Here is a 19,504-nt window from a genome sequence, read left to right as displayed (position 1 = left end):
TCTCGTTGTGTTTTCAAACTAACCCTTAAAAAAAATAAAGTAAAAAAATGAAAAAAAACTAAACCCTCTATCTGTAACCACTCTGCAATTCGTTCCGAGTTTACATGAGAGCAAATACAGCGTGTATGTATGTTTATGCTATATATATATATATATATATATATATATAGTATATATGGATGCATGCACACATATATACATTTATGTAGTGACTATTTATAAATTTGACGACACTGTTGCTCCGTATTGATTTGATGTCTTTCACAGATGATGAATATCACGTCATTATTATGTCTGTTCTTTGTGTGTACACGTACATTTCATTTGCTATGTACATTTTGCATTCCAGCGACTTGGGATTGGGTGGATTTGGTAATTGGGTGATTTTATTTCTCTTTTAAAATCTACCTATTGATTTTTTTTTTTTTGTTTGTTTGTTTGTGGGAGGCTCTGTCGTAAGTCAGTAATTTTACCCATTAAAATGCCGCTGTTTTTATGTTTTTTGTGTCTTTTTACCAAGATCACACAGTACTACATCCCTGTATATCTAGGCCAGAAATTATATTACCCTGAGCTGTGATTACTGATTAAAGAAGACTTTACTGAGAACTAGGTTTTGCAGGAACATTAGTCATGTATGAATTAAAGCACAAACAACTGCATAAAAGCGTGCACAAATTTTATGCTGTGTCTTGGTGCTATGCCACTGTATAAAGCGGAAGGGCAACAGGTACATTACAAAATGCTAGAACATAGTTTGGGCGATGCTGAATGTGTCTACACCTACAGTGCAACAGTAACCCATTATTAATGTTTTTAGAGGACTTTCTATAGAATAAATGCCAAGCGATGTCTCTGCTGCATTATGAATGGATTGTATACGCATAGCATTGTTTGATTTTGCTTATCTTTGAAATAAATTCATGCCTCTATCAAACCTTGTCGATGACTTCAGTATTTGATCATTTGTCATTTCTTTTTGTATGCAATGGATTTCAGTACAGAAAGTCACATCTCACACACTTACCTAAGTGAACATGAGATGGTCCTATGAGAAATGACACATCTCTTAAGCACTTAATGCACCTACCTGATAAGATTTGACAATGCACTCACAACTGACATCTACTCCCACTGTAACTCTCGTCTAACACCTTCCCATCAAGCAGACAATGAAGACTCCCTAAACTTGACTTTTTTTATCATTTACACCACATATATTTTATGTATAATAAGTAATACGACAATATATCTCTGACAATTATCTACCATTAATATCCATGCACGTACATAACAACCAACATTGCAATCATATTTTCCCCACTAAAAAATATCTTGGAAATATACCGAGTGGTCATAAAAATGGCCACCCATAAAAATATCCCAAAGTACTGAGTGTTCCCTAACATGGGACAAAAGAAAAAAAATACACTGAACCAAGCCAAATCACCCCTCCCCCTCATATCTCAATGTAACTGGTGCAAATGATTTAATTGTTACATGCTCAATTTAAGCTTTCCCGCTTGGCAAGCCTTCTTTATATCTATAAAGTAAACTGTCTCCTGATCTATGAAACAATTATATTCCCTATGTATGATCAACCGTAACAAATACATAACTGCTTAAAGCAAAGTTACATCAAGAATTGTGGTATAAATCGGGGCAGCCAGCATCATTGATATCAAGGGGCATTCAGGGAGACGCTTTCACACATCTCGGTACACAGTGATTGGCCAAGTACAACAGGCTTTGATATTCTTTTGTCAGGTTTTAAAGAAATGAGTCTGATGTCAAAGAGCCTCCTGTAGGGTCAGGAAAACAACACAGCTCTAGAAATATGCATGAACTACTACTGACACCCGATAATAATGCATTGCAATTTGATGCAGTTGGAACATTAGGTGATGACACAGACAGAAATATGGATGAACCAATCTCTTCCTATATTAAGGCTGCTCCAAATAAAACTAGTAACATGCTAAATATGTATTACTGATCTCTTCGTTTGCACTCGGAAAGAAAAGTAAACCTTCTGGAAACGGAAATGCATACATTTCTGACCAAATGAAACATAGATGACAATTTACCATAGCTTCTGCTTTCATTTATCCCATTCCACACAAAGGGCTATGTGAAGACTTGATATGGGTGAGCATATTTCCATCACTTTTGAGTCTTTCCTTTTTTTTATAGTCATTTTGACAGAGAAAACTATTATGATTCACTCAAAATAACTTGGCAGCTTTGGATCATAACAGAAAGTATCACACTGACTTGGACAGTTACAGGTAGAGAGATGCAGTACACTCCGAACCATTGGCTGGTTCACTGTTGTACATTCAACACGAAGAATCACACAAATATTGTGATCACGATTTCATTATGTCACTTCGTAATACCTGCCAGATATGTGAGGATTAGTGAAGTTCAGTAACACAAGTTTGATGACTATTTTAACATATATCAAGTTCCGTCCAGTCCTTCACAAAGCTGGTTCATGATATACATGCTTCAGAGTATTGAGTTTTGAATGAAAATATGACTAAATGAAACAATCAAAATACAAACATACATGTAAATACAAATATCAATGCTAGCTTGGCTACAAAACATAAAATGTAAAGTTTCTCCATGTTTTATCACTTGACTACCCATGACTTTCAAGGCCCTGTGGCTCAGAGCTGCAAAATTATGAAGTCACACTGACAAATATAACTGGTTAAGTAGCAAAATAATTCATTCAACATGATGTTAATATTTTAAAATGATATGGGGAACACATAAGATGTAAACAGTTAAATTGCACATGAAGAGTGATGTAATTGTTAGGACATGTGAGGGATTATAAATACCCACTTGATTCACAAAATACATGAATTTTAGGTATTTTCGTTTGAATATACATGTATGTAGCAACAGAAAAAGGAGGCCAAATTGAACAGAGGTTGGGACAAGAAACATTTCTGAGAAATTACACCATTCGCACGTTAATGAGACAATACCAGCAATACCATATATCTATATGAAACTTATGAAAATCAAAACTATATTAAGTCAACGTGGGAATACTCAAAATGCTTTGTTTCTGCAGGGGATTGATATAAAGCAGAAAATGAAAAAAAGACAAAGAAAAAAATTAGCTGACTAAAGAAAGGGCAATACAATTGGTAAATTGTTGCTTAGTGTCTCAGCAACCAGAGGAAGATATGTACAATGACACAAATGTTTCACAGGGACCAAACTTGAGGGCCTAGAAAATATGAACCACAGAAATGTTGCGAAGGATCAAACAGGCAGATTGACTGCAATGTCATCTACACTCAATGCCTACACAGGAATGTTGTTACAGACACCAACAATGATCTTTTCACATTACTTGTGGCACCTGTATCTTTTTCAGACTAATTCAATATCTGGCACCATCCACATACCAGGAACAAACTTAATATATATTATATAATGTATTATGTATACCACTCTAATAATATATAAGTATACACTCTGCCAACATTAGATTATCTGACTCCATAAAACAGTTTCAAATAAACATTTGGCTGTTAGCAGCAAGCAATAAATCCAGTTGCTCATGGCTAGAGGTGGGGCCTGAGAACAGATAAATTTGACAAAGCAAACATGGGAGAATGCTTCACTGTCAAGATCAATCTGTCCATCAAGCTTGTCACATCATCACATCACATTACCACACTCTTACCTAGTATTCCCTGTGCAGGTTGTGCATTATTATTGTCACAAAAATAAACAATAACATTTAAGCATTTTCCATGTCTAGTCGACCACATGAAATGAGTTAGGACAGTAACATGGTTATGCCTGTGTCAAAAACTTATGTGACATCACTTGTCCAAAAGCAGTGCACTGACACCAAAATATTCCATTCTGCATATTCTTCCTGCCCTGACAAAACCCACCCCTAAATATCAGCTCTGTCACATCAATGATAAAAGCAGAGCAAAGATTGATTGCTTGCTGTATGTATTCTTGCTATCATAGGTTAATTTACATGATTGGAATGTAGTTGTCAATCTTCCCACGCTGCCTCTGAGCTACACACTCGGCGATCCAGACGATGTTACGACACTCCTGCTCCTTGAGTTTGACATATGCATAGAAGACGCCGAAGTGGAATTGCTGGAGGAATGCATTGAGGTTTAATCTGACCTGTTGTCAAAGGGAGAAAAGTAAGAGTCAAAACCTCACATACAATCTTCATCTGACACAGAATTACATGTGACGGCAGCTACCAATATCATCATCCCCACCCAAAAATAACAACATCAAAGAAAACAAAGCAGAAATAATGACATAGGGAATTGTCAATGTCTTTATACAGATACATACAAGGCATACTGCACTCCTAGCATCCAGATTACACATCTATTCTCCTAATTCAAGCAAGATGTTGGGTACATATTTCATGTAGCCAATGAGAACATGAATAATTTCATCTACTATAAAACCAGAAATGTTCGCATACATTTTAATATCGTGAATGTCAAGATTTGCATAACTAAGATGCATGAGAAAGTTCTTGTCTGCAATATATGCATTGAATGCCAGTGGCATTTTGCACAAATTTCATGCCACGAATAAGGCTGTTGGCTCCAACTGGCGAAAAGTTTCATGCAGCGAAAATATCTTGCTTTACAGTATGTGAAAATTTGGTCCACCTGCTAAAACTTCATCTGACTGATGGAAGTGGGTAAAGTCAACGGATTAACGTAAAGTCTCAGCATTGTGTCAGAACTCTTTATACACAACTGAAACAAACCTACAGAAGTCCCTAAAACTCCAGGAACTTCTATGAATGCTATAATATATTGTGATAATCCATATCTATTCATACATATCATGATGTTGTATTTGCAAAATGCTGCAGTACCACTGTACATGCTTCAGACAGGAAGTTTAAAAAAGTGATGAGACCAAAATATTTGTAATGAACAACTATTATATGAAATGAAGGAATGAATTCACACACAGCAATTTTAAAACAATGCTGAAGAACATGTCGACGGGTGAACAACTTTTCATATTGAATAGGACGACAATGCCATATTCCTTCCTGAGAATCACAAGCTCCAACATAAAATGAAAGAACATGGAAACTAATTCCTTGGCTCCTTGGGAAATGAAGAAGTTTCTAATTTCATTCCAAGCAAAGAGTATCTGTGGTGTCCTTACCTCGTGTTCAAAGAACTTGTCCTCCAATGTCTTCTCGCCTGGGTTGGTTCCCGAGCCTTCAAACAGCACCTTGTACTCCTGTGGAAAAACAAGCAATTGATGTAGTATAAGTTAATGGCAGGCAGACAATAAGGATTTTTTTTGGCATCGCTTTTGGCATAAGGCTAAAGATTTACTACGGTCCTTTTTTTAATTATTGTTATTATTTCAATATACATGTACATGTGGAGATTTTTTAGCTCTTAGTCACAACAAACCAAATTTGTACGGTCATATACATCTATAGCTTTCAAACAGTTGTTTTGTTAATATTTTCTATTTGTTTTCCTGGTATAGCTTGCTATGTTTTACTTGTAAAGGTATTTCAATGTATATGGTGTCAAACTGTCATAAACACTTTTCTTTTTCATCTATCAACTTACTTTCATTTATGGCAAGGGAATGGAGTAAATAACACAAAAAAGAAAGAAAGAAAGGAAGGAACAATCAACCACAGACATACCAGGGATACCATATACTCTCCTATTAGTAAAATATTTATGCAAAATGCTGATATCAGAGATTACAGAATGAAAAATATGATTCCGTGCATGCCTCCTAGTGAATTCATCACTAAATTCATTGTTTAAAGCTTGCGCCGACCAGACTGCTAGCACCACCTTACAAAGCCAATGACTTAATTGCTGGAAGACAAAAATCATGCAAAAATACAAAATTATGAATTCACAAAACAAAATTATTGCACTTCTCACTTAATCAGCCCCATAACATCTCCCTCCCCCACAAACAAACAATGACATTAGAAATGATTGCCAATAATCTACAAAACCCAGTTAAAATAATCTGGCTGTCCTAACTTCAGTGCTGACAACCATTTATGAAAAGATCTTGTTGTCCAAGCTCCTGTACAGCTCAGTTCCCTTGATTGGGTGTATTACCATCAAAAGAAATGGACACTGTGGTACCTGGTATTTTTCTCTTGCTTCACTATCTAACCTACTTTTCAACAGCCAACACAGGGCGGCGAGTTGGCTCAGTTGGTAGCGCATCTGCCTCCGACCCAAGCGACCCGGGTTTGATACCAGAGTCTGGACTGAGCAATGTTGTGTGTAATCATACCGTCCCCTCTAGCAAGAGGCAAAACACTCTGTCCCTCGAATAGGACATAAAATGGAGGTCCCGTGTGTGAGAGAGTCACAACTCATGCATGTAAAAGATCCTACTTCATTCATTCATCGCAAAGAGCAGGGTGTTTAAACCAGTGAAGTGGTCCCGCCTCACATCCAACTGGACTCCATGGAAAATCAGCTTTAGCATAGCAGAATATGGGCTATCCATCCATCTTCTCAGATGGAAAACGAATAAACAAACACAGAGAGACAGGGGACACCCTGCGGAATACACTTGTTGTAAACGAAACAACGTAAACTAGGTTACAAAAGGAAATGGTGTGGGAGAAAGAATGTCTTACAGCATAGTTGTGGGCGACAGCCCTGACTTGGTCATAGTCATCACACTTGGCAAGGGCAGCCAGACCGTCTGGGTAGAGCATGCCGCAGCGGGGGTACAGCTTGGACCGGTCTTCTCTGGTCAGTTCTGTCCCGAACGAGTTGATGGTGATGATGAAGGCCCTCCTGTCAGCTTCAAACTGGTAGTAGGTGGCACAAATGGATAAAAGTAAAAGATCACATGCGTGCACTCTATTCAACCTTTCAGTATCAACATTGACTGAGCACATCCTACTCTTCAAGGTATGGCTAAAAATAGTTCAGACACAAAAAGTTTAATGTTAATCGAGAAGAACAGACAATTTCATGATCATAGATTTCTTTTTCACTTGTTTCGACAAGACCAACCAAAACTAGGTAAACCTCTCCTAAGACTAAGACAACCCATTACAATAGATGCCCTGCATGTCTCACCATGGCTGCAGAAGGCGGCGGACTTCTTGGACCTCTCGCACACATTGCATGGCTGTCTTAACCCTATTCTAACTGGGCTATTTGAGACCAAGTTTTTACTGAGGGGGGGTCAATTTGACCCCCCCTTCAGATCTCGGCCGCCGATCGTGCAATCGCCGCGAAATTTTGCCTGAAGATAGAGCTGGATGTAAACTACAAGATAACATGGTCATACAATAGAAAAATATTGCCTTTCTATTTCTAATAAATTAATTATGCAAATTTGTGCATGAAATCATATTTTCACCTATAACTCCATTAAAAAGAACGGAGGATTGCTAAATTTTTGTGTCAGAATTCCTCAAGACACATCAAACAATTTTCTTGAAAAAAAATAGCACAATCGAAATCAATTTTTTTGTTTTTTATTGTTTTGTTAATTTCTTATGTATTTTATTGTTTTTTTGACCTTTTGTTTTCTATTTTTTTTTGCCAAAATTTGTTGCAGGCACTTTTTCAGGCTTATCTACACTAGAATTGATTAATTTCAATGGTTACAAGTTGAAATAATCTAATTTATATCAATTTAACCAAAAAACACAATTTGCATTGGATTTGCACACGATATCATGAATTTGAGCTGTTTTTTGGTTGACATGCATATGCAAAACATTACGTAACTTCAAAACGGTGTACCCGGATGTCGCAAATTTGGTCTCAAAATATGCGGGAGACTTCAATGAAAAAAGTCGTGAAATGACGCGGCAAAATCTTTGGGCGTTGCGAAATCGTGGCGCGAAACGTCGAGGGGGGGGTCAATTTGACCCCCCCCCCAGTTAGAATAGGGTTAACCCGTTGAGGTTGATTCGCGAGTATACTCGGGCAAGTGTCTATGACAAATGCCTGTTGAAGCAAAATCAGCCTGTCCTCAACAGGTTAAGAGGTTTCATCCCCCCCCCCCCCCCCATCCCCAGCTGTGTGGCCCCATACTCAGCCTAAGGATCCATATTATGCTGTGGTTCAAAAGCATGGCACCAGTATGAGGGCTGTCTATCCCATTTAGATTTTGCATGTAAGGGGGAGTTATTTTCATGCAATGTCAGCAAGACATTCACATTGAGGACCATAGGAATTATTGCAGACAAGCTTCTCAAAAATACACTTGTCAATTTTTGACTTGAACTTCAGTGGTGCAGGAATAATGAATTTTAATCAATGCTGTCCATTCATCACCCGAATACTCGTTTGTGACTGACTGCCCAACTTAAAATCCACAGAAAGTCTCAGATTATGATTCTCTGTAATGAGCCAAAATACAGTTCCACCTCGATTATCCGGCCATGTCGGGACCGGCGCTCATCCGGATAAGCGAATTGGCCAGATATGGGAGACACAATGTTAATGTATATAGCTGCCGTCCAAGCTGCCGTCCCAGTGCACTGACAGCTATAGGCAGGTAGCGTACCCCGCAACAGTGTTGTAATCTATGCTAAACTGCGCAAAATTGTAGTCCCTTCTTCACAAAAATAAAGTATATCTTTATGTGAAAATCATACATGTTTTACCTCATTAGATATTGAGAAATCTATCATGCACATCTAATGAAATTAGTGAAATAGATCCATGAAAGTCACTGTTTTTTCTCAATTTTTGGATGAAAAAAAAAAAGTCCTTCACTGCGTGAACGCGTCCGGATAATAGAGATTTCCGGATAAAAGGAGGCCGGATAATCGAGGTCAAACTGTATGTCATTTGGGTACAATGACTCAAATTTTTGAAGTTTGTTTTAGCAGGAATCTTTTCTCTACCTACTGTCAAAATTTGGTGCCTTAAAATGAACCGAAATGGAGATAATAGCAGTTTTTCTGGACCATATCTATTTGGACAGGTGCTGCTTTAACTGGGAAGAGAATAAATTTTCTTTGATACTTTTGCACAACATGCCTGAGTGACCCAAATTCTTGATCTTCTTTTCTCCCGTTTCTATGGCACTGCACCCCCAAACTCCATCTTATTTTAATCACTTTTTTAATGGATTAGGATGGTCCAATTTCAACAAGTTATTATCATTTTTAAAACTAAGGGATCTTTATAACTACTCCCAAACTATTAGAAATTCATTTTGGTCTAATTTTGTGGGTTATGAGCCAAGCAGTCACATTTTCTCTCCTTTTTTTTTGCATCATCTGGTTTCTTGAGTTTTTTAATTCCATTCATTATCAGTAATCTACCAGTTTGTTGTAAAGTTTTTATTTGTTTGTTCCAAGTAGGTACAAATAAAGAACAGTTATTCCCCTAATGAATATTGTATCCTAACATGTTTGCAAACTCAAACCTCAAACATGAATGAAGTTACTTTTAGAAAGTGTTTGCCATCATAACTGATGAAGACTAATACGTATCAAGGTAATTAAAACACAATTTTACTCAAAACAGGAAAACTCACTCCAAGAATGGTGCACATGGAGTCTGCTGTGGCACCTCCAATGTCCTTGCACATCTTGTAGAAGGCTTCCAGGTAAGCCTTGTAGAGGGTGTTTCGGATGATCTCAGTGTTCATCTCATCCAGATCCTGTTCTGAGATGCAGTCTTGGAAGAAAGGAGCTGCAGGAATGATAGAGAAGACAAGAAGTCATTAATATGGCAAATACATAATGTATTCATATCTTCTCTTTCTAAACTTCATCCTGTTCAATATAGACTAATGACACATTAAGTTAACTTATATTTCTTCTTTTTTTTCCTTTTAAGTCTTTATTGATCAAATCAACAAATCAATCATACAGAATCAAAATATTTACAAGATTAGATTAGCAGTTTTCACATGATTACAAGAAATGTTTCCAGATTGTATAGTGGAAACTATGAACACAAGAATCAGAGATACATGTACAAAAACAAAAACTGGCCAAGTTAGTCAATCTCCTTGATCCCTATGAAATGATCTCCATTTCCATATTATGTATTGGTACAAATACCTGTATACTTATGAAACAGAAGAACTACATTTTTGTAATATGAGAAACGAAACCTCATGGCACCTAGGGTATTGTAATAAGTAGTACGTTTCCACGGTATTACCCATATGATAGATTAGCAGACACATAAAACACTAGCAAAAAATTACTCTAAACATCAGGCATCTAAATGTAGAATGATTACTGCAGCAGATATAAATTTGCTTCAAAGAATGTTGTATTGCAACCAATGACTACAATGATAAAATTATGTGCATGCATAATACCATGGCCTATTTCTTGGAGTGCAATGTGAACTATCAAATGTGTATTAATGACACATCCTATGTAGGTCTACGATTTAATATTCTGTAGACTATTGGAAGACAAAAATGTTGTATTGTTTAGAACTCTTTTTCATGTCACAAATAGATGACAAAAGTCAAATACCACATGAGCAGGAAATTCTCAGTTGAGAAGAATGCCTTGAGACAGGAGTTTTGACACTCCCAAACTGACATATCCTACTCAGTCCAGAAATAGAGAAAAAAAGAAATACAACAAATATATTTTATAATAAAACTGAAATGGAAATAGAGCTCTAATTTTGAATATCCACACTGGCCATTATTTCTTGTGCAAAGCCTGTGGCTGCATTTTTTTTTCTCCATCACTATTTTACACAAAATGTTTACCAATTAACCTACACCAAAGTTGGATTTGAGTTATTTTTTAAATCACAAATATCAGTAGGTGACCTCCCATCTTTTTCTATTAATTATGTCGAACACACATTTTTCATATTTCCTTAGAAGTGACATTTTTGTTATTAAATCAGCAAGCAACATGTAATCATTCTTCTGGCAGCTACTGAGTGTGAATTTAGTATACAGCTGTGTTTAAAAACAACAACAATTTTCTAGAAAGTAAACCCTAAATCCATGGAGTGCAAACCCATACGCTGCGGTCAGTATTCTAAAATCATACTGACCAAGTGGAGTGTCCACGATGATGGCATTGTAGAGGTCAGCAGGGGTCTGGGCAACGTTGACCGCCTCCATCTGCTCAAAGCTGCCGAGAGGATGACACTTGGGGATGAGTTCTGAGATGGAGCGATGGTGGAGTGTCCCTGTGATCAGCAGGATGATGTTGTCAATCATGTAGCTGTACCTGAAGGTATTTGAAGGTAAGAACATTATCATGGGTCTTAGTCAGAAGCCATACTTCTCTTGAACAGTAAGATATACATGTACCTGGGCTAACAACACTGGATGAAATGCAGTGTCCTTACAGCTGTAAATACACCCCAAGCCCCAGAGCAAATGTACCCTCCATGTCACAAAATGAGTTTTACTGATGTCAATGTATTTTGAACTAAAATATGTGTTTGAATCAAAGTTCAGTTTTACGTATGTATATTAGACTCACAAGCATGATGGACCCCCCATAAATAATCCATCAATTGAACAGAGAATTTAGTCTGTTCATAGAAGAAAAGTCAATAAGGGAATAAGAGTTAGGATGCAATGTACATCAGAACATCACAACAACATCTGATGTATACATGTTTTTCATTTCCTACAAGTCGTTTCACAAACTGATGTATCAATATTTGACAATGACTGGCACTGACTTGATTCTGCCAGAATGAACAAACTTGAAAACTGAATGTCACATCCCATACCTCATTAACTGCCACTTTCAGTGTTAGCACTATGTACAGGATTTGAAGTGACATACAACTGTACATTGTACACAGGGAAAGGTTTTTAAGCATTGAACTTTACAAGGATCCACTGCAAAACAGATGGATTACCTAATGTTGTCTGTATTGCTCATTTCTAAATATAATTCTTTTTATCTAAAGTTGGATTGTGATACTTGCATTTCAGTCAGCTTGAGCTCGAAATACTTGTATGTACATCAGTAGATTGATGAACAATACAGTCAACATCTGATATCACACTCCTCTCATTCTCCACTTCTTACTTCAGTTTTATCACATTTTGTTTTCTAAATATAATTCTTTTTATCTAAAGTTGGATTGTGATACTTGCATTTCAGTCAGCTTGAGCTCGAAATACTTGTATGTACATCAGTAGATTGATGAACAATACAGTCAACATCTGATATCACACTCCTCTCATTCTCCACTTCTTACTTCAGTTTTATCACATTTTGTTTTCTACAACGTAATGTACAAAATTGTAAGTGACCATGCTCCTGCAATGTACATGATTTCCAACAGAAGGAAAGCATCTAGATTGTACATGTAGCTTACGTGACAAAGTCCATGAACTTGGACATGGGTTCCACTGCATGGTTTCTGAGATGCTGGAATTCCGTCACAAGTTTTTCCTTGAGCTTGTCATCAATGACAGAGACAGTGAGTGGTGATGGCTCGTTCTGCAGGAAGTTGCCATAGTCTGTGCTTTGTAGGTGAAGCTTCAAATCTGGAGAAAGATTACATTAGAAAAGAAGCTATTTTCGTAACATGATGAAAATAATCTCTGCTGTGCTTGGATACCAGCACTAACTAACATTTGTTTAGTTTCATCAACTCTCATAAAATGCATAACACCACCAACTATCAATCATACGGTTCCTTGTTCAAGTTCTCTGGCAGCAGTTTTGCCCACAGGTACACGTAAGACACTTTATTCTCATTGCCCATTCTTTGGAAGGGAGTAAAAGCTGTTTGTCAAGTGGTAGCTAGACGTAGCTCACTTGATGAGCGTTTTAAGTGTTTCTTTGGTAGTCCAAATGCAAATGTGGTCACTTCAACAAGTTGTACAATACCAGTCTGGGCACATTACTTTCTTGCTTTTCATACATTCAAGATTCATATTCAAGTCAATTATACTTAGCAAACAGAACATGAACTCTTTAATGTTGTAGTAAAATGCACTTTAATATTGTTCATTGGTTTAATTGATGTACTAAAAACACACAAAAAAAAAACTGTTTAAAAGGACTGAGCAAAGGAATGTAACAAGGGTTGGAAAAAATGGGATAGTACAGTAAAAGATAAAAACATAACCACAGTTGTGCTGTTATCAATACATGTACAAGTGATAGAGAGGCAAGTTCAAAATGAACTAGTAATGGATATACAGGTGTACAGTGTAACATCCACTACAAACAACTGAATGTTATGATTCTATTATCATCACCCCACCTATGTACAATTGTATGTCCAGTTTCCCCTCTCACTCCTCATCTATCACATGTCAGCACCCATTCCACAGTTATGTCTGTCTAACCACTGAGTCTTGATCAGCAATCTCACATAAACATCACTGCTCTCTTTCTTAAAGTAGCCTAACCACAGCACCTCGCCCCTCATCACAACATTAACACACACACACACAAAAAAAAAAAAAAAAAAAAAATCACACAAATGAACCTCTACGGTATGTACATTTGTACAACGCTTGTACAGTCATATGGTTTATCAGAAGGCTTCTCCAATAAAGATCACTTATCCTCCAAACTACAATCGAGTGAAGTTCCTGTCCATTGCCTCTGAGTATCTACACTTGTACCTACAATGTATACTCCACATAGTATACAGCGATACACCACATCCGGAGTGTATCCCCCAAAACATTACTACAGTATCCCCCAAAACATTACATACAGTATCAAAAACTCATTACTTACAATGTACATGTACATAATACAAAAGTTAACTGATGAATGATACGTATACCACTAGAATTACCAGATACAGTTACATGTATACCTTATATGAACATGTACTATTTCCATCCCTGCTTACATGTACAGCTGTACTTTTAAATAATACATGTCTACATCTCATTCATAACTAAACCTGTGGCTGCCGAACTCAAAACAAAACTACCAACAAGTTCCTTGTCAACTTCCTGTATGACTCTCCATGGAGATGAACAGTCTGATGGTAATATACATGGTACTTGCTTGCCTCACCCGTTGGCACACACTGCACACAGCAGCAAGCATGGAAATTGGAAGTGACTGATATGATAAGCAACGTTTCCTGTGAATCTGAACTCATGTCATATCCCATGCCTTACCCATTACACTCACAAAACTGTTTTTGCAGCCCACATTATACTTTTAGTAGCATTGCCACTTTACCTGAGAGAAAAAAGAATTGCTTGTAATGTAATTACGTGTACAATTTGTACGGCTGTATACAACTGTACCCTGTACTCATGACTGATTACTGTTAACATGCATGCCCATCAGATTACAATGTACAACACTGTATACTGTATCTCAGTGTACATCATGTTGATGCAGTTTCTTCATTGGTGTTGAGTTACCTAAGAACAAGAGGGCACACACACATACAGACAGTACATGACATTTTAACTTGTGACTTCAGCGCATTCGATACCCTGGGATTACTTTTAACAATGAACATGAGGGTCAATGGAAGGGTGCGCTCTTGCAAAACAATTGCAATGTGCAAATAGAATGCATGCAAAAAAGCAATGCAGAAATTTAAAGATAATTAGATTACAGGAAGATAAGGGAATCATTATAAACATAAACTAACATTGACAATGCATGCTTTTAAATGCCAGGACTACTCAGGAGGTCAACATCAAACTCAGTGACCTATCATGGAACAGACTTCTCAATCAAAGCAGCCACTGAGCTGTGGTCACATTATCATCATGTCCAGTTCTAGATTTCACTCGTTCTACTTCTAGAAGTCTAGACTCACTAGATGAAAAGGTCTAAAGGCATGCCATATCATGATACGCCTTGTTTGTTTTTTTACACAAAATTTACTGCACATTTTTCTTCAACATTGTTTGAACAAACATTTATTTGAAATAATGATCTATGTATTCACATTGCTGACTCAAGACAGATTTACCACTTGCAAGCATATCTGGGAGTAGGATCAATGCTGTAAAAATCTAATGTGCATTTATACAAGATCTACGATATCATCGTTTTGCTGTTGATCTTGTTTATTATTGGGTTTTTCAGTATTGCCACTATTAAATATTAGACATCATCAAATCAAATCCCCAGTGAAGAATGCAAAACCATACAGTGTGTAGACAGAAAGATCCGTCTGTCCGGAGGAGTCTTTTATTTTTTTGACGTTATCACTCTCCTCTGTATAAGGAGGGGATCCGTGAAGCCAGACGCAGTCTCCGTGGAACATTTCCCCAACGACCAGATACAGACCGATCTTTCGGTCAAGCAAAACCACTGCATGTAGTCTCATGTGTGAAAGTTCATTCTTAAATGCGCAATGTACAATGTAGCAAAAAGAGGGTGACCGTTGCAATGAATGTACATCAAAAATCATAACAACGAAAAATGTACAGTGTCTAGACTCAATGGCCCGAATTCACGAAGGTGGTACAAATGAAACCATGGTTTAAACCATGGACAAAAACCATGGAGCGCCAAGTGTCGCATGGATTATTTCGTTACGAAATCAGTCATTTCGTCGATGAAATGATTATTTTGTAACGAAATAACAAAATTTTGTAACTAAATGAACATTTCGTCCACGGAATGATAATTTCCTTAACGAAACGGTCATTTTGTCAACGAAATGACCCATTTCGTAACGAAATATTCCATGCGACACTTGGCGTTCCATGGTTTTTGTCCATGGTTTAAACCATGGTTTCATGGTAACATGCTACATGTTACCACCTTCGTGAATTCGGGCCTATGTGTTGGACAATTCTATACAAAATTAATGGTCTTTTAGAGCAATCCCTCTCGGGCCACCCCCCCCCTCCCCCCCCCGCGGTCTAACCATGTTACCATAGATTCTAACTACGTTACAACTGAACTGGTAGATTGTTACGATCTAGCATTGTCCCGATCACTGTATCATCAGTTAGAAAAGGTTAACTGTTAGGTATTCTGTAACGATTAGCTGCAGTTGTTCTAGGCCAATCCCATTAGACTGTAAATTTAGACAGTGAATCTGGGCCCCGTCTTATAAAGCCTTCAATTACAAATCAATCACAAGTCCCCAAAATAAAATCAATCGCAACTTGCATTGCAGCACACAAAAAACTTGTGATTGATTTCTATCACAAGTCTTTATAAGACAGGCCCCTGAATGTATTAAAACTAAAAGTCCAGCCTATGTAGGGTCTATACCATACATATCGACAGGCATAAATCTAGATGATAGATCTAACGTTATATACAATGTAGCCAACCAGTCACGAGACATGACAACACCGTCAATGACGGACACAACGCTGCATTGGTATTGCATTGGTGTGTGTATGTGTGTAGACTTACCTTCTAAAATTTCGCACTGGACGAGGTTTACGTAGTCTGTCTGCTTTAAAATTCCGCCCTTGAAGCCTCTGACCAGTCCTTCTAAATATCCACCGTCTATATTGAAAGTCGCGTCGTTCATTTTGTAAACTTAAGCTACAACAGCTGTTACCACAGTTCGATAAAGAAAAATTCTCTACAACATCTACCGATAGGGAACCCGGTGATCAACCTGTTCTTACACGTCCTACCTCGGCCTCTGAATTCCGAGTACCGAAACTATACGCGATGTGTGCTATCCGCAATCCGTATATACACGACCTACCGGTAAGTCACACAGCAGCTAGCTGATGATGAGTTGATGCACTGCACGCACAGCTCTGCGATGCGTTGAAAACGAACGGGCTGATTGCGTACACGCTGTTTGCCCACAGACTGGCGAGTATGTGTGTAGGGAACGCACACGCACATAGTACACGTACAATTTTATTTCACCTGTACCAAATTCGTTGACCACATCATGGACCTATATTTTGGCTAGGTCCATGATCACATCCACGCCACCAAAGAGGTGGGATTCCCACCTCCCTGCTCCCACCTCCCTTGCATCCACAAAAATACAAGTCTCATGTACTGTATACTATAAACGCAGAGCACATACCGTCTCGATAAAGCTGAACTCCTTTACTATAGGGCCCATGAAGCTGTCGAATTTTCCTTTTCTCCCATGTTTGAGTTTCTTGGTTACATTTTCGTTTTATGAGACTGAGTATAGAGTATATTACACTTAACCTGCGGCAAAGGCTTAATCCGTTTCTGAAACAACGATTCGTAAACTTCTGTGATACTGTTGTAACGTGTATACGTAATGTACTCTGTTCTACAGCGCCATGAGTATCTTTTTAGGTAGGATGAGCGCTTTATAAGAGTCTCTCTGTGTACCTTCATAGCTATTAAATCATCATTAAAGGGAGTAGGCAAATGCTTTAGTAAAGTAAGACAGATATATTTGCAAAACCGCACCATACTAACCAAAACAAAATCCGTTCACGATATTGAATTATTGCACCATATTGTCCATTCAACTTGCAGTGGATGGTGAAAGAAATTGGAGATAATAATTATGTCCACATATTGCAGAATACTATAGGTGTTTGTTTTTTTTAGATAAATATTTGACATAAAAAAGTACATCTGAAGAGCGTTAAAAGATCGAATAGGTAATGAGTAAAAAGTAACAACTGATTGGCTATGATGGAGTAATTAACAGTGGGAGGATACAGAGGTATTTGTTTTGAATATGCCAGGAAGGCAAATTATTAATGTGAAAATAATTGAACGCCATATCATACATTATGGAAATAATAGCATAATGATACTGATACTATAAAAGTATACCAAGAGGTTATGTGAATCTAGGTTACCTAGATTCAAGTCAGTCCTTCTTTTCCTTCATCTTTCGATAAGGCTTTTACTGGAGAATCAGTGATGTAGGCCTAAGTATGCATGTGCAACAGCTTTGTGATTTTCTTGGAATCAAAATGGATTTGCCCGTAATAAAACAATTGTATTTTTTTTTATTCTATCCATTAATCAGCAGGAAAATCGCACTTGAAGTTCCATGGCAGCAGTTATAGTTTCATTTCATTTCCAACAACACAAAATATTTACATATAGTGACACGAAATCAGTACAATGCGGTAAAAAAAAACCCCAAAAAATACTGTGAATTGACAATGAATATTGCATGTGGCTTTCTGATCATACAGAATTAAAATTGATATCATATAGCTAATGGAGGGGACTGCCGCTGAACGCAAAGTTCGTTCGTATAACAAAATCTCTTCCGGCGTGGGTAATTAAGGCAAATAGCCTAAAAGGGGGCATGTAAACACAAACAAACAAACAGACAGACAAACAAACAAACAAACAAACACACATAAGACAGCTCTGATGTAAAACAAAAAAAAACCCAAAAACAAAACAAAACAAAACAAAACAAAAAATGGAAGGAGCAACACGGAAGAAACTAAGGATGGCATGGATTTATAGTCATCCGTTGATGTGACTTAACAATACGATAGTCACCCTATGTCTTTTGCTACTTTATTTTACCTTATCAAAACAGAAGTCGATTATCTGAAACTTGTACACTAAAAACAAACAAACAAAAAAGAATTCGAAGAGATGTAATAGTACGATACGAGTACCATAAATCTTAGAGAAATGGCCTGGTAAGAAAACATGGTATTCAAAAAGATGAGAAATTTACCCCACTTTCAAAAATCACAGTGGTGACAGAGCTGATTTGTTTTCATTATTTCAAAATTCAATCATTGATTAATTTGTCAGAACTATGGTTCTGACAAATTAAAAGATGTTATAGAAGTTTGTGAGTTCACAAATTGTTTCATGTGTAATAACTCTACACTTATTGTTACGTCATGTTAATCTCAATATGCCAATGCGTTCTTACGTGCATTTGCATTATTTTCTGTAATTACTTGTCATCTACTATGTGTAATGCTCTCATTCATTATGCTTGGAAATCAGACTGTAAATCGTTGTTTATATGCTTACACATGACAATAAATATTTGAATTGAATTTAATCAATATTTTCATTAAACGATATTGCAAATGGAAATTAAATAAATTAAATAGATCATCACCTTACATGTCCCCAAATGACTTGCACGACAAGTCCCAGTTTAGTTCTCTTGTTTTTGTTTTTAAATTAATACAAAAAAAAGAGATTAGTTGTCATGAAAGTGCAGGAACTTAGAGAGGCAATGATTTTGAGTATTGGTACAAACGAGCTTTTATCTTGTAAAATTGTCTAATCAACATGTTTATATCATTGCGTCTCTGTAATCATTCTGATCATTTGAATATGAAATTAAAGAAGAAAAAAAAAACTACTACCTCTCATGCATGTCTTTCTTCCACAAAAATCATATACCAGTAAATCATACAGATGGAAATTTGCATTACAGTTGTATTGACATCTCCATCGAGCAAAACGTTGATAGGGTCTGTGCGCTACGTGCGTTCGTTGAGACACCCGCGCACATACGTCCGAGCTATTGCCGAAACGTAACGTTGAATGGGTCTTGCGGTGGGCGTGACTTATGCAAATTACAAAACATGAAAATGCCGATGCTCGCTTTCGTTCGCTCTCTTTCTC

General features: G+C 37.2%; 1 protein-coding gene across 1 annotated transcript; it reads right to left on the bottom strand.

The window, feature by feature from the left end:
* Positions 1–372: 372 nt before the first annotated feature.
* Positions 373–16,561, bottom strand: LOC140232582 (V-type proton ATPase subunit d 1-like). Its single transcript, XM_072312676.1, has 7 exons — positions 16,340–16,561; positions 12,342–12,513; positions 11,052–11,230; positions 9,550–9,707; positions 6,674–6,850; positions 5,203–5,280; positions 373–4,179 (listed from the first exon to the last, which is right to left on the bottom strand). Exons 1-7 carry the CDS (start codon positions 16,458–16,460, stop codon positions 4,018–4,020), a joined length of 1,047 nt encoding a protein of 348 aa, XP_072168777.1. The 5' UTR covers positions 16,461–16,561; the 3' UTR covers positions 373–4,017.
* Positions 16,562–19,504: the final 2,943 nt, after the last annotated feature.

Source organism: Diadema setosum, chromosome 9, assembly GCF_964275005.1.
Source record: "Diadema setosum chromosome 9, eeDiaSeto1, whole genome shotgun sequence".
Lineage (NCBI taxonomy): Eukaryota > Metazoa > Echinodermata > Echinoidea > Diadematoida > Diadematidae > Diadema > Diadema setosum.
Note: the sequence above shows the minus strand (reverse complement) of the source record. Positions and strands in the feature narration are given on the sequence as shown.